Source organism: Pocillopora verrucosa, chromosome 1 (genome assembly GCF_036669915.1).
Source record: "Pocillopora verrucosa isolate sample1 chromosome 1, ASM3666991v2, whole genome shotgun sequence".
In the NCBI taxonomy this organism is placed as follows: domain Eukaryota; kingdom Metazoa; phylum Cnidaria; class Anthozoa; order Scleractinia; family Pocilloporidae; genus Pocillopora; species Pocillopora verrucosa.
Genome location: NC_089312.1, coordinates 14522275 through 14538736, shown reverse-complemented (window position 1 = coordinate 14538736; position 16462 = coordinate 14522275). Strand labels below are relative to the sequence as shown.

General features: G+C 36.1%; 1 protein-coding gene and 1 long non-coding RNA gene across 2 annotated transcripts; one reads left to right on the top strand and one right to left on the bottom strand.

The window, feature by feature from the left end:
• Nucleotides 1-906: 906 nt before the first annotated feature.
• LOC136277482 (uncharacterized) lies at nt 907-5857 on the top strand. Its single transcript, XR_010715905.1, has 4 exons — nt 907-1016; nt 1581-1654; nt 1890-1943; nt 4161-5857. It is a non-coding gene; the product is annotated as an uncharacterized lncRNA (long non-coding RNA).
• Nucleotides 5858-7935: 2078 nt separating this feature from the next.
• LOC136277469 (low affinity immunoglobulin epsilon Fc receptor-like) lies at nt 7936-15580 on the bottom strand. The gene is made up of 8 exons (XM_066159638.1): nt 15340-15580; nt 14513-14623; nt 13732-13883; nt 12816-12863; nt 11904-12143; nt 10308-10561; nt 9332-9370; nt 7936-8131 (listed from the first exon to the last, which is right to left on the bottom strand). The coding sequence occupies exons 5-8, from the start codon at nt 12029-12031 to the stop codon at nt 8040-8042; spliced, it is 513 nt and encodes a 170-aa protein (XP_066015735.1). The 5' UTR covers nt 12032-12143; nt 12816-12863; nt 13732-13883; nt 14513-14623; nt 15340-15580; the 3' UTR covers nt 7936-8039.
• Nucleotides 15581-16462: the final 882 nt, after the last annotated feature.

The following is a 16462-nucleotide window of genomic DNA, read 5'->3' as shown; positions in this document are numbered from 1 at the left end:
AATAATAATAATAATAAAAAAACAAGGGAACAAGCGGATAGCAGAGTCAGTCAAGTTTGACATGCTACTGAATGCGTTCGCGGGAACAGCAGCGTGTCAAACCGAAACCAAAACTTCAGCGAGAACAGTTTAATTTCACAAATTTTATAATCTATCTTTATTGGCTGAAGTAGTTCAAACAGTCAAACTTACTTAAAAGGCACAACTGAACAAAATGCATAACTAGCTTAATTGTTTCAACGAAACAAAATGCATAACTTAGCAAAACAAGTTTCCGATGCCGAGAACACCAGAACGCCAACATAAAACGCAGGAAACTGATATTAACAAGTTATAAGTACTATAAGAGTCACTTCCGTTTGATAATGAGGAGGGTTCAACAGAGTCACAGAAAGAATGACAGGTTTATTTTCTCACACAAAGAAAACCGGCATACAAGACGGAAGTCTTAAAAAAACCTAGAAGCATATCTGCACGTACTCAGGCTCTTGTAATGGTAAAATCTAGGTTTTTATTCACACCTATATTGTACAAGTTTTACGTGTAAGTAAAAGGCATGCGAAAATCGTTTAAAAGGTATTGGGAAATGTTATCGCTTATGCACAATGTTTTCATATGGTTTTCAATTATTCCTTGAAGCTTAAATGTAAAAACTCTTGTAAGCAAGCATGCACACTAAAGCCTTGACAGTGATTTGTGATTGGAACGACCTAATTAAAACTCAGGCCTCTAAAGGCGCACCCAATGAATCATCTAAATATCAAAAGGATCAGTATTTGTGTTGTTGGGGTTCCTCGTTGAATGGACCCCTGCATAATAATCCCAGATCTTATCAGCCTTATCAATACTTACTAATCATGGTTTTTTAAGAGGATTTGAAACAAGGGTCGTGAACTTCATCAGAGTCTTGAAATCAACATGGTATACCTTAGACCTTTCTGTGATGTGTTCATTTGTGATTATAATTCAAGTATGGATATAGAAATTGTTGCCGTATTTCGTCAACGTTTCGTGAGGTAATGATGTGTTTAAATAAATTTTCTACATACGTTCTGCCACAGATTTAATTAGGGAGTCAAGACAGCTATGCCTGGGATAACATCGCTCAAAAAAAAAAACTTCCCTTTTTCCCAAGAATTTTTCGAGTAGCGCATATGTTTGCTGTCTTAAACGGCACCAGATCTTTTCTGTCAGCAAAACGTGAGAGGGGAGCGTAGCGTTCGAAGCAGAAAAGTGGATAATTTGCCCAAGGGGTTCCCACTTTCAGACTGCGCAAAATTTTAGAATTTTATAAGTGATTATGAAGGATAAATTCGTATCGGCACCATAATTTAGGAAGGTTTTGTGAACACATTATCAGTTTACAACTCGTGAACCATTTCTGTAATCTACTTGGATATTTTCTTTTGAATTAATCGAGTCACACTCTCGGAATTTCATCAGTAATTTACAACGATAAATCCGTATATGTTGCACAAGTGAAGCACACGTTAAACTTTCCATACGATTTTAGGAAACTATATTTGATTGACTCTCGATAAATTGACCTGCTATAACGCGTTGATTTTATCATTTTGTAGCCCCAAAAGTCCGGCTTATGACTCTCGAGGTACTGAACTTGATTTGTTACACAAGGCACCCTTGAAGGAGGAAGGTTAGAATAAAATGATTACTTTTACGACCGTACATTGCACCCAGTTTACATAATCATGTAGATAATTGCTTAAAAAATACCTATTATAGCTTTCTTCAGAAGCAAAGACACGTAGGTAATATGCTTCTGCTTTATTTTTATTGTAGGGGGTTTCTTTTTATGTAACATATATCCATTCCTTTAATTTCCTCCTTAACCTGCCTGCAAATAATTAAGTTTAATGTTTTAATTCAAGAGCGGGAAGATAAAAAAGAAATGTGACAGAGTTCTCTTTACAGACTGAATTCAGGTGAGAACATCAGTAAACTAGTTGATGTCATAAGCTCCTCCTGAACCTTTAATTTTATTGCCCTAGTCTTTTTCACAAAGCCTCTTTTATATCTCTGTGTATCAGCCAGTGATTAATATCTCAGTGAATAGATATGCCATATTTCATCAGTCTCTTTAAATTTCATCTTTAAGTTTTTTTGCATTTACTATTTTAAAATTCATAAATGGCATTCTCTTTTCATCCATGTTAAGAGATATTACACATTTCTTACACTAAAATCTGAATCATGAAGTCAACTTAATTTCAGTGAGTTTGAAACGTCATTGTACATAAGAAAACTTTACTGGAGTATGTTACATTTATTTGCTGTCTTTCTGGTACATTTAACTTTCAAGATTTTATTAGTAATTCTCTTTACTGTCTGGATCAACCAATTATCCTCTAATTGATATTTTTTTTAATTCTCATTACTTGTCTGCTTGATATTGTACTGATTGTACTGATAGTGTAAGGAGAAATTCTGTCTCGGTCACTAGTGGGACTAAAACAGTTAAAATGTGGGATTTCATTATATTGTAATGATTACAAATTTCTTATGCTTTCAAATGTAAAAAAAAAATTTGATGAGAATCTGATGTTATGGAACAATGGAAAAACCTGTTGCTGGTAGCTTATGTCTTTAATGTTTAAATATTCATGGGAAATGCTTTTCTTTGAAAGCAGGGATACAGAAGTTTTCGAAGCTGGTAGAAATAAGCTGTTTGCAAGAAATGAAAAGCAAACTGACAATCATACCTTAATGCTTGACATGCTTCACTCAAACATGTCAGTTGTGTGTACCTACCATTGTAGAGATGTCTTTCATGAAAATATTTTTTGGTGTGGCTGTTGTTCTTTGTTGATCTTTGTTGCCAAAAAAAGCTGGTAAAGGCACTCAACTTCAATTTTTATGTACACAAGGCACCCTCCAAGGTGGAAGAATAGAAGACCATAGACCAATGTTTACCAGGCACTTGCACTCACCACAATTATAATATTCAAGCAATACTCTACATATATAAAACTGATTACCTGATGTCTTCAACCCATTACACCCTAATATCAGTATGCATATTCTCCATACTGTTCTCCATACATTTCCCGATGTGCTGGGAAGGAGAATTTGTTCAACAATCAAGAGGTTATTCGGTTGATTACCATTTCCTTTATTCTCATGACCTTAATACTTGATTTAGGGATGATATTGAAAGGAAAAATTAGATACTAGTCACTCTCTGAAATTAAAGTGTTAATAACTGTACAAATTTTATGTGCTCCTTGAATTTGTCGGCAACAGTAGTTAAGATTGTTATGAAAGCAAACAGATGAACAGAAGACAATGAAATAAAGGAAACTATAAACTTTACCCTATGGTAGAAGAAATAATCACAGAATACTTAAGAAAGGAAACTTGAATTGTGCTAGCCAATTTCCTCTATTGCCCTTCATGTTTTTGATCAAATAAAATTTAATCAGTTGTAGGGTTTGATTACAATGTGTTAAATCACCAGTGTGGACATGATTCTTCTCAGATGTCAGCTGTCAAAAGATGGATACTAAAAATAGATGACCATAAGAAAAAGTACACATCTTGAAAAAAATCACACTAAAGTAGTGGCATGATTGATTTGTGATGTTTAGAATGACAGAAGCAGGAAAAACATATAGAGCTTTTTCCTATTCACTAGTAAGTTTACTAGATTTCGAATTGTACATTCAAACTGTGTGATATCCATATCATGCTTCATCATGGTTTGTTTACATGGAAAAGTAATTGTTATTGTAGCTTCACAGATGTTTTCATTGCTGTCGCAACTGACATTCATAACAAAGTTTCATTTAACATAGAATGTTTCAAGAACTTTCTTTCTTTCTCTCCAACACTATTTACTATTTTTGAAGCACTAACATCAGCATGCCAATTCTCCATACTGTTCTCAATACACTTCATTATGTGCTGGCAGGGAGAATTTGTTTTTAACAATCAAGAGGTTCTTTAGTTTATTATTATTGCCTTTATTCTCATAACCTTAATGTTTGATTCAGGGGTGATATTGAAAGGGGAAATTAGATGCTAGTCAATATCAGAAATTAATTGTTAAAGGAAGCAGGTTATTAAAAACATTATAACTTTGATTCAAGCAGCCAAGTATTTGAATATGTGAGTAACATTTGATGTTTTCACATGTAACGCAGGATGATCAAGCTGAAGATGGCCTCAAAAAGGAGTGAACTCGGCTGTATAAGCACTGTTTTGTTAAATCACTGTTTTGTTAAAATGCATAGGATTTGATGATTGTAATGTATATCTCTTAGCTTTTAAACTTTCAACTTTGTATTAATTGTAACTGTTTACCATATTTATTTCTTTCTACCTCAAGTCCTCAAAAGTTGATACAGGTTATCTGATTTTCTTTGTTTGGCATTGTGTGATTACATAATTTTGCTGTGTAAGTTGCCACATTGTAACATGTAATATTTTTATTTGAATTGCATTTGCTCAAACTTTCATTAATGCATGGTGTTTCTTATCAATACTCATACCCAGACTAAACATTGATGTAAGGAATTGGTCACAAGATATGTGAGTTTCAAAGGGTGGGAAACTGGAAAAGCAAAGATTCCCCTTTAATTAGGACTGAAATTAAAGTGGGCTCTGCTATTTTAATTCATGTTTTTACTTTGACCTGCATGAAAGTTAAATTAATTGGCATCTGCATAATGCACAAAGCAAGAATATAAATGACTTAGCTAAATAGGTTATAAAATTGAAATAAGAAAGTTGTGCAGACCATATCTTGCCTTTTATCCTTCTCTGGATATTAATTTTACTCAAATAACAAAGTCACTATCAGTCTCTCTCACTCCCACTTTCCACTGAGCTTATGGAAAGATTATAACCTCAGTATTTTTTTAATGAAGAAAGGAAAGCCTGCCCTCTTACTACAGATAGTTCTTTTGTGCATCATTAGAACACAACTAGTATTATTTGTACATGAAGTTGATTGTTCTAGGTAGGCTAACCTATCAAATTAGTTGGGAAAATTTCTTTGTTTGACTCTATTTTACCTGACAAACCTAAGCTGTATAAATCGAAACTTGAAATTTATTTCTTCTCCTTTTGAGGTGTGCATCAAAATTTTGAAGTCATGGTAGGCTTGAAATACAGGTTTATAAGAAATCTGCATGTGTATGTGTTTTCAACATATAAAACTGGTAAAAAGGTTGCTTAGCTTTTTTCATCAACATACATTTCTTTTTCTAAGAATCTTGTTTATTTGGCCTATGCTGAGTTCTAATTTTTCAAAAAAAGTTTACATTCTTTTGAATATTCTTAGATCTCCTAGTGTCAGTTAATATTCATGTAACTAAAATAATTACATCAAATCTTGCAGATATTTGGTACATTTTTCCACTGAATTCCTACTGACATTTCATCATGCGTAGGGATTCGTATTGGCTCTAAAAATATAGTGAAATTAAATATTTGTGCACAGTCTATGCATCAAATATTTGCAATAAAATATTGTATCCTTCTTAAAACTAGTTTATCAGAATAAGAATGAGTTACCAGGCACGAGTATGGCTTTCACAATGATAGTTTCCAAGTTTGAAAAAAGTCACTGCCTACAAAAATCCTCTGTTTCTTTACCTTGACAGCCCAACCTCATCAAAACATTGGCAACAGGAGCGATTAGCAAATTAACAATACAGACAAGAGAGCCTATTCCCACATATACCCTCCTCAATCCTGTTTGCTTACTATGGACACAACATTTCAAACATGATGTATGTTTCCCTGACTAATTATTTTGTAATGGTGTTTACAAATTGTGGAAAATAGTTGGGTTGAAATATAATATAACAACTTGCCAGTAGATAGTCAAATGAATACTTTTAACATATCCATAAAATTTATTGTTGTGTTTCATGATAACAGTTGCAATAACTACCTTCCAGTAAATTCAACTATTCGCAAACATGAGAAAATACCATCAAAAATTTTTCAACCCATTTCATATAGCCAACAACATCAACTCACATTTAAACTAAAGAGAAAACTTGATTGATGTTTGGAATTGATTGCTGTGATGTAAAAATGAAATCCAGGTATTATCTCAAGTTTTCCATAAAATATAATGTCTTCATCATCGAATCCTAAGTCTCTCTTTGTCATCGAGTTTGAATCACGACATTTTAGCTCTAGCTTGTCTTCTTTTAAAGCAAACTTTTGCAGCGTAAGAAACATGTTAGACAAATTTCATACTTCATTAGCTCGAGTTACTAAGATCATGGGCAGTTGGCTTAAAGAAACCTACATTGTAAGTAGTTACATCAGAGGTTACGGAATAATTTAACAGAAAGAATCTCTAAAACGCGCCGTGTATTTCCAGCCAGAGGACAATCATGAAACAAGCAGTCGTACCTGGAAACTTCAACAGAAGATATAAGAGAAGCCCATACGATTCTGGCGTCTTGATTTACTAATTCACTGTTATCACGTCTATACTCTTCAATCGACTGGTGATGTCTGGACTCGAAGTAGTTTACCGTCGTTTCATTCAGTTTTGGCTCATTTTCCCAAACCAAAATTATCAGTCACGCTCAAAAGAATATAATTTCAACTGATGCTGACATCGCACACTTCCTCTGAATTAAGAACCACAACGGAGGTCCTCAGCTGCTTGAAGATACCGCTGACTAGAATGCGTTTATCGCAAGTTGTGAGAACGTTGTCCCCGGGTTCGAGACCTCGCCAATTCTTCCCTTCCCACCCCATCCCCCGGACTGGTCTCTTCATCCCCTTGAAGAAACTCTCCTACAGCCAGTGCTGAAGAGTTTTATTACAGTTTTTATTTTTATGAGGGGCTAGAAAATAAATCAACAAGAGCTCCGCTTTTAGGCTTGGCTAAATCTATATATTAAAGAGATGTCAGTGACAGTCCATGACGAATAAACTGACCATACACAATTCAAACCTTTCCTTCTCCATGCCAAATTACCTATTACATCTAATTCTCCTCTACATTCCCCAATACGGAGGACTGACGACCTGGAAATAAAACACAAATATCACAGGTTCACGGTGCAAAAATAACAAACTTCTCAAATGATGTACTAGATAAATATGTCAAAGTTCACGAGTTGGGCGACGTGTAGCGAGAGTGGGGGTATGGAAATAATTAAACCAAGGGTAATAGAGGTGGTAATGAAATTCTCCATCACCAGACAACAATAACAAAGTCCATCTAACCTTTATATAGGTGGAGAAAAATCTTGCCTACGTAATTGTCTCGAATCTCGAATTTCTCTTGGATCTAAGCTGGAGCCCTGAAATCTCCAAATAAAACTTCTTTCTTAGGGATTTCCCTCAAAATTCTACTTCAGCCTTTTTCTATTCCCTCGTGCTAAAAACACTTGTTTCTCACAAATCCTTGACTATTCTGAATACAATATCACTATCAACCCACTTACACCGAACTCAAACGGTAGTTTTGGTATGGAATTACGTTGCATAACAGAAACACCGTTCTAAAACATCGTGACAGCTTTATTTCATGAAAAAAAAGAAAATTGTACATACAAACCTTTTGATGTCACAAGCACCATTAGAATCGATGACTGCTTTTAAATTTGTATACGAATATCTCGCCACAGCATTTGGCGTGAAATGGCTGAAATGGCTTCTACCAAGAAAGGATGAATTCTTGCTGCTATTGTTGTGCTGGGATGTTTAATCCTCGAAAAGTATTCCTAGGAGATTCTCTGGCAAAGTGTTAACCTCCTCATTTGACAAAGGATTTCCTGTTATTATAGCCAACAAATCTTTTTTCTTCATATTTTGCATTTTTTGTATAACGCAACTTTTTAGCCGTATATTAACATTTCAATGGAATATACATGTATCCACATTATTTCCTTTTCATCAAAATTTGATCTTTTTTATCTCCATTTTCAATTGTCGCCATGGATATCTCAGAAAATGCAGTGACCATGCGCAACTGCTTTACCATGGATGGAAATGTTAAAGAAATCTCCAACAATGAACCTGACTCTGTGACCCGTTTACGAAATTCATGGCACTTTAAAAAGAAACTGCAAAATTACTGTCTCGCATTTCATAACTCGCCAGTAATGTGTGGCTGAGTTTAGGCTGAACAGCCATACTGAAAAAGAAAAAACACAAACTTAATGTTAGAAGATGAGGTTTAAAGATAAGTACTTCCTACAAATTGTCCTGAAGGTTGTCAATGTCGTTCGCAGAGTCCTCGTCCTTTTTGACAAGTGGTCGTGCGCCCCTTCAGGGAACTAAATTATCTGGTCGTCCGACTTCCTTATGAGCATCTTAAACGCAAGTGTAAAGATAAACTAAAATTCTCGTCACGCCCCGCATAACGTGATTGATTCGCGATCGTTTGCTTAGACAAGTTAGTAAATGGCCACTGCATGGATGTTACAAAATTGCCATTGCAAGTCAGTAAGTTGCCAGAGCAAATTATTTATCAGGGGTCATCGCAAGTTACTGAGCTGCACCTGCAAGTTATAAGAATACCGCAACAAGATATTAGAGTGTCATTAGAAGTTAATAAGTTTCTATAGGGAGGTACTAAAATAACATGACAAATTCCTAAATTACCATTGCAACGTACTACATTGCCACTGCCATTGGTTAGCTGCTGGAGTAAGTTACTAAATTGCTAATGCAATTTACTAAATAGCCATTTCAAGGTACAACAATACAAAGGCCAATTCAGTCTTCAATTGCCTTTGCAAACCGTACTAAATTGCCACTGCAAATTGCTCAGTTGCTATTGTAAGATACTGAAATACCATGGCAAGTTATCAAATTGCTTTTGCAAGTTACTAAATTACCACTGCAAGTTACTAAAATAAGATGGCAAATTCCTAAATTGCCATTTCAATTGCTATGGCAAATTGTCAAGTTTCTATTGCAAGTCACTAAAATACCATTAAAAGGTATTAAAATAAGATAGCAAATTTCTAAATTGCCATTTCAAAGTTCTCAATTACCACTGCAAATGACATGTTACTAAAATACCATGGTAAGTTACTAGATTACCTTTGCAATTTACTAAGTTACCATTGCAAGTTGTTATGTTATCATTGTAAGGCACCAAGTGATGCCATGCAAGTTTAGGTTGCAATTGCAAGTTGCATGTCATTATGTTGCCATTGCAAGTTACCAAGATGTGGTCCGAAGTAAGCAACTTGCACGCCAAGTTACGAAGTTGCGAACCAACAAACAAACAAAAGAAAAAAGCACAGTCAACGGTAACGGTTAAATTCAACTTTCCATTAAATCATCGTTAGGAGGGTTAGTTGGATAACATATTAAAAAAGCTCACCAGGCTGTTGGTCATGAGTTGGAAGAATTGGAAGAGCCTCTGTGAATTACAAAGAAAAACCCTCAGTATATGCGAGTGAACTAAATGGCATTAAGTGATTTTTCTTGAAAATACAACCTAGAAAAATAATTTCATCAGGAATTAAAAAGCATACACTGAGAGAGAGTATAAGCTAACAAACTCTGTATATCTTTAACCTTATTCACACATTTCCTTATTTTCTATACATATGTAGTTGTTTTTATGGTTACCCGCTATTTGCATTTTATCACTCGATCATAATCTCATTTTATTCAAACTACCATTAATGCTGGTCATGTGGCCGGACTATATCTCTAACAGTCATTTACATCAACCCCTTCAGTGAACATGTTTCACAACATAGGGATTTGTATGAGGAAAAGTCCAACAAATTAAAATAAAACGAAAGTGTGTCTCTGTTCAAATACCAAAACTGGTCATCTGCTACCTCAATCAGATTCAAAACTAAAACCAGTTGCGACTTGGTCACCCTCGTTTTCCCGCGCTTCATGCAGTTTGCTTGTTTTTACTTCGAGTTCGCATTAGATGCCTGCCCGTGATATTTTTCTTCCTATACCAGTTTGGCTTTTGAGATTGCTTTGGTTTTGATTTCACGACGCTCAATCGAAAAGTGCTCTAATGTGACATACCATACGTACCTCCTTTACCCACAGGACGCACTTACAGAGGCTGATCCTGGTAGAACCCAGGACATATGTCACCTATGACCCCAACGTTTCACAATGCCTATTACACCGATGATTTTTTTTTCAAAGCTTGAAGATGACCTGTCATCGGAAGGCGTTGGGTTCAAATTCTCACGTGGAAGTCAGATTTCCCTCTTTTCCTACGTTAATTTGATATCTTTAAATTAACTTATTTTGAGTGAACATTTTTTTCTCGATGGTTGTGTACTTTATAGCCAGTTTATAAAATCATTTTCTTCTTAACAAACCTATCTCACAGATAAACCCGTTCCTCTGACTACATGACGCAGTCCTCCATCTTCCTTCATCTTTATGAGGATTCATGAGTACGCATTCCATGGACTGGTTATGTTTTGAGAGTTCATTGACATTCCAGTTGGTGTATCTACGATGACTATTATCTGTCCGAAGGAATGTATCCTCCCATATCAAGCCATAAAGGCCAATCCAAAAATCAGTGCTGTTTTCTCGAACGATAGTATTCAAGAATGCCTGTTCTCGCCTGGAAAATGAAAAGCCATAACCTCTTTTAGTTCGATTTAGTTTCGGTTAATAAACTCGTCTTCCAATTTGTTTGGATTCAACAACTGCTTAGTCTTAGTTGGAACGAGCACCCACTTAAGGGAAAATGAAATTATTTCATCTCTAATCAGCATCTTTAAAAATGCCTGAAAGTTTGAAAACAAACCAAAGAGCATGCCAGCCTCGGAGAAAGCAATATGAGTCAAAGTGGTTTAAAACGGTTTCGTTTTTATCAAACGCCAATTCTTTGATTAACTGATATTTCTATTTTTTTTTTAGTTGAACTGAAGGAAACAAAGAAATTTCTGAACGAATCTTGCTCAATCTTGATCAGCCAGGTACAAATTCATCTCTGGATAAGAGGATATGGAAGCAATTTTTCCCATTAGACAATCACAATATCTGTGGGTACCAATTAGGACTCTAGGACGACGTGACAGCAAACCGATTTCAGGAAGTAAAGTTGTATTCTACCTTCAGAAAAGATTGCACAGATGTGACAGATTATCATAAGAACATTACCCGACAAGCCTCGAGCACACCTCATCACGAAACAAAACAAAACACTGCATTACCAGTAGGTTGTCAACATAAAAGAGGATAGAGACGAGCTAAAATACCCAACCGAAGAAGGCTCAGACTAGAGCTGGGGTATAAACGCGTAACTTGTAAGATTAATAATGGTACTAGGACCAAGAGGAGTCCAATTCGGTCTGTAATCATACGAGTGATTGACAAAATCGGACGACCGCGAAGCGGGAGTTCGATTTGTTAATTACGAGTATGATTGCAGACAGAATTGGACAACACGAAGTCCTGTTATCAATTAATCAAAACTATAACAAAATTTGAGAAAGAAGCTGGACATCAGTTGTACGTTTTCATAAAAAAAAACTTACAGTTAACTCGGAGAAATGCGAGTCAACAGCGCGCGCACATGACGCGTTCTGTTCACAGTTACAAGGCCTGACGTGTTAACTGTCCCTTTGACTCAGACATAGTATGATGCTACTTTGGTTTAAAGATTAAATGAATGTGACCGAGAAGTTACAATTCATAGACCCAACGTTTCGACACTCCTGTCTAGTGCCTTCATCAGGGGTGATCAAATTGCTGCGACAAGGGGTATTTTAATATGCTCACTAATTAGCTGCCTTTTTAACTGACGAGGTGTAAATGGGCAACAGATGATAAGCCACCATCATCACGAGTCTAATTACAAGCATGACGCAAACATTGTTTTATTAGCGCTCAAATCGGGCTGGTGATAACCAATCATGTTCGAGAATTTGTTGTAGTTTTGATTAAATATAAATACTCACCGATTATTCACTGTAACAAGGTCTCCATGCGTACTGGTGTTATTTCCTTTTCGACAAACATCCCTTGCTTTCTTCCAAGAAAGAAGAGGATCTGACAAGCTGCGGTAACAGCTCTTTTCATAGTTCATCCAGCCATCCTCACATCGTCCGAGGGCTTAGATACAGCAAAGACAAAAAACAATCGCCTTGGCCCATCTCAAACCTTTCATGTACCGAACTTAACTATCTCTTTGGGTGGGCCTAAAAGAAAAAGTTCGACAGAATAATATATAAACTCAATACGTCAAACTGATGCTATACAGTAAGAGAAGAGAATTATGGGACGCGAAGAAATCTTTCAAGCATCGTGTTTTGCTCATAAAAGAAGCTTTCTTTAATGCGTTTCAAATTGGTGGCCAGTAAAAGTCTAATAAGTTTAAAATTCTAACACGTTTTTACTGTGTTAACCACTTGGATAATCATAGTTAAACAATTTTCTGCCTCCGCCTCATTAAACATTGTTCTAGGGAGTATTCAACACCGTAAAATATTTAAGGTGGTATGCGTGTCCCATTGGTCGATAGTGTGTTTAGACGAAAGTATCTTGCAAGGTCAGCTTCCTGAGCTTTCCATCTTCTTTTGTGGCTAAGTTATCAAAGGAAATGTCTTTTACTGCTGGAATATTAATAAATTTGCGACAAAATCTCCTCGGAAGATTAAACTCCTTAAAATTTTGTGTTCATTCCTGGATCAGCTAAATCGGAGATGATCGGAAAACTGTCATGCACAAGACCTCTGTCATCTAAGATATTCCGACAATTGAAAACCAGAAGTAGTAACTAAGCATTCTGGCTCTTGTCTATAAACACAAACATAGTAACAATATTGATAACAAAATACATAGTGTCTCTAACTAATGTCAATATTACTTACTTGGTTTAGGTTCCGAAGGATTCACATTTAAATCTGGTATGATGGTGTCTGTGAAACACATCATAAAAATATCGTTTAGTACATAACTTGTACAGAATTACTCTTTTGATCAGCCGTCACTTTCTAACAAAAACAATTTATGGAATATTTTGACTCAGACGGTTAGTAATGTGGTCGTCATCTGTTACTTCAAATGGATAGCAATGCTCCGCGGCGACGAGACAAAAACTATGCCGGAAGAGCAAGCGTATGGAATTCAATGACAAGTTTTGAGACCCCGCTATCCTCGAATACTTTTTAAAGCGCCACTGAAACGAATTCTAACTTCCTTCAAACTAACGGAAAATTCCCGTCTCAAAATTAAATGTGCTAACAAATGAAATGTATACGACGTCGCAAGGTTTGCAGCTCGAAAGCGGAAGTCCTGACCTGTTGGAAAGTTGAAGAAAGGGAGAGGTAAAAAAGGTTAAGGTGTCACGTAACCGGTAGCGAAAGGCAAGTGAAAAGTAAAAATATAGTGCGAGAGTTGACTAGAGGACCGAGAACGTGGTCAGAGACCATACATATACCGGCGACTCTGTAAATATGATGAATAACTGTTGTTTTTATTTCACCAAATTTTAATTGCTTCTGCAAAAAAGTAAAATTAGAAATATGTTTCTTTGTTTTTCCGAATCAAATAACTTCGTGAAAGGATGGAATGCTTTCAAGTATTTGCAGGCTCGCTAAATTACCGTTGTTTTCCGAACAATAGACTTCTCATTACAGTGACAAAGGAGAGTGAAAAACAAAATAATGTATCAGCCAAAAATGTGGTAATTTTTTCATGTCAGCTGGCATACTGTGGGTAACTTCTTCTTGGTCTGCTTGCAGACGTAGCACAGGTTGATACCGCAATTTAAGTCATTCCAACTACCTGCTAACCACGACCTTATTTCCACACAGTCCTCTTGGCCATGGAAATCATTTGGTTCGTTGTTGCTATAGCTTTTGTAAACAGATGATGACCCATCCGACCATTGGAAATTGCCTTCAGTCCTGAGGTCATTAAGTCCACTCCAACAAGGACTACATAATTAAATTAATGATAAGAATAATTATAAAAATAATCATAATGACTATTATCTTATTAATGATAAACGACAGGTGAAATAAGTGCACAGAGAGTTGTACGATACAACGCACGAACTGAGTCAGGTCATAACCAGTAAGTCATATTTTCAGAATCATTCAGTGAGACAGTGCACAACTTTTCTCCATGCACGATTTTGAAAAAAAACTCAAATATTGGTTGTGTTGGGAGTTAGATTTACGCTTTAATAATGTAAGTTTCAACGCAATGAGAGTAAAAATGGAATCAAACTCAATTAATAGTCAATTGAACGCAAAGAAACCATCTGACAACAATAAACGTTTGTACACATGTTTGTTTTCTCCTTGCGTCCATTCTTTCGCACAAGTATAAGATTAACATGTCTCTCAACGTTTTCCGGTTTAAGAAGTAAGTGTTGCACACAGTGCAACTAAGTTTCCCTTTTCCCAATGATTGCAAAAAATGTTGCAACAGTTCTTTACGCAATATTGAGCGTTACACTCCCTTGCAGGAACACATGTTCCCACCCCCCATTTCAAAAATTATGTTTTTCGACTTCTTTATATTTGGTAAGAATTTAGTAGGGATATTAGACGGCGCTTACCCTGAGATATGGCGTCCTATAAAGTCGTTCTCTGTAGCACTGTGAATGCTGACAAGGTCTCCTCCACGGATTCTCTGACATGCCCGTCGAGCGTCTTGCCATGCGACCCGGCTTGATTCAAAATTATTAGCAAAGTAGTAACACGTGTTATTCCAATGCATCCATCCAGAGGGGCAAATGTCAGGGGTTGTTGTAAAAGAAATGCCCATAAATAACAACCTTCCGTAATTTTCTCCCCGCCACGAAAACGAAAATAAAACGGTTAGCCACACGTATTGGATAAAGCATATCCTGTGTTCTGATTGGCTTCACGAGTTAGATAAAGTGTATCCTGAGTTATGATTGGCTACACGAATCAGATAAATTGTATTCAGTGTTATGATTGGCTACACGAGTCAGATAAAGTGTTTCTTTGACGCACTGCCTTTTCAGGACATAAAACATATTTTGGTGCTGCCCATATCTCTACCATTTTTTAAATTAGATCAACCCTCTTCCACAGGCATAAGAATTCAAATTAAGTTGGATTAACTACGAAGAAAAGCAAATCCCAGAAGTGCTTCTTCGTCTACTTTCTCTACATCGAATTGACAATTGGAAGGTAGAATATTGTAGAGGGAGTAAAAACCCTCGTGAAAGCGACGGAAACTAAAAGCAAATCCAACTCACATACAATCCAGTTCTAAGAGTCGGTCTGCGTAAGCGGAGTGTTATTACGCCAAGCATGCCAACATTAATCAACCTAAACTTAAATTTTTCCTTCATAGAAAGATTTTCACAACATGGTATTGCAGTTGAAAATGTTTTTTAAGTAGGTTCACACTCACCTGATTCAAAGACATTCCTTGCACCGCAAATAACAAGAATGAACGGAACACAAACTATCAACGCTTTGAACAAGTGCGAAGTGAGTATCATGGTGTCTGCGTGAGTCCAAGTGAGACTGAAAAGAAAACAAATACTCAGTAACATGGAAGATACTGGAAACCTAAATAATTGTCAGCGCGGATGCTATACGGCTCGTTATACATAAAATAAAACATTCTGTTTGCTTACCTGTTATTATCAGAAAAGTATATTGAAGGAACAACAAGAAACTCTGCGCTTTGGCCAGAAGTTCGAAAGCGAAACTGTTTTTGATACCAGCCCTGACTGATCCCTGGTTATATCAAAAACAGTATGGTCTTGCCTCAAGCAAACATTATGCAAATGATAATGTATCATTGTGAAAAACAAAGTCAAGCATATAATGTTTAGATTAAACGTATAGATCTTGCTTGATGGTATTTTCCCACGTTTATGAAGGATTTGAAAAGCAGAACTATTAAATGGAAAATTCACGGTAATAAGTGTTAAAATTCTGATAAAAGTATCGCTTAAACGGTAGGACTAAGAAAAATCATTCGATCGTTTCCTTTATAACAGCCAGGCTTTTCAGGGACCATTGTCCAGTGCTTGTAATAGGTTTTGTTTCCAGGCCAGGGTACCAATCAGTCAAATCTAGTTGCCGAGAAAGCTTTTAGTGATGCTATGTTTAGGACGAGTCTATGACTCATGGTTTTTTCAGCTTGGAACATATAGTAATTATAGAGAAATGATATCGATCCAAGATAAGAAAAAACCTAAAAAACTCGTATAAGGCTCAGACCAGTATATTACATCATTAAAAGTTATTGCTTTTTCATATAAGAGCCGTTTTACACACCCCTTATATGATTGCTGTTCCTAAATGTTTTTTCTGCAACCTAGCAACCGAATGCACCCCATCTCATAAAGCAAGGTTACTTGGGATATATCTTAGAGTCAGCGTTAAACGAAAAGACAACTTTTATCTTATAAATCAAGAAATTCTATCTTGTATACCGGAAATTTGATTTCTGAGCTCTAAAGGACACAACGGAAGTCAATCTGTCAGTTCATGTCACGTTTTGCATCTCGACGAATTCTCGT

Coding starts and splice junctions, on each gene's coding strand:
- LOC136277469 (XM_066159638.1), bottom strand. CDS start 12,031: ATGAACTATGAAAAGAGCTGTTACCGCAGCTTGTCAGATCCTCTTCTT. Junction 10,562..11,903: donor CTTGTTACAGTGAATAATCG/GTGAGTATTTAT, acceptor TTCATTTTCCAG/GCGAGAACAGGCATTCTTGA. Junction 9,371..10,307: donor CGGGTTTATCTGTGAGATAG/GTTTGTTAAGAA, acceptor TGTAATTCACAG/AGGCTCTTCCAATTCTTCCA.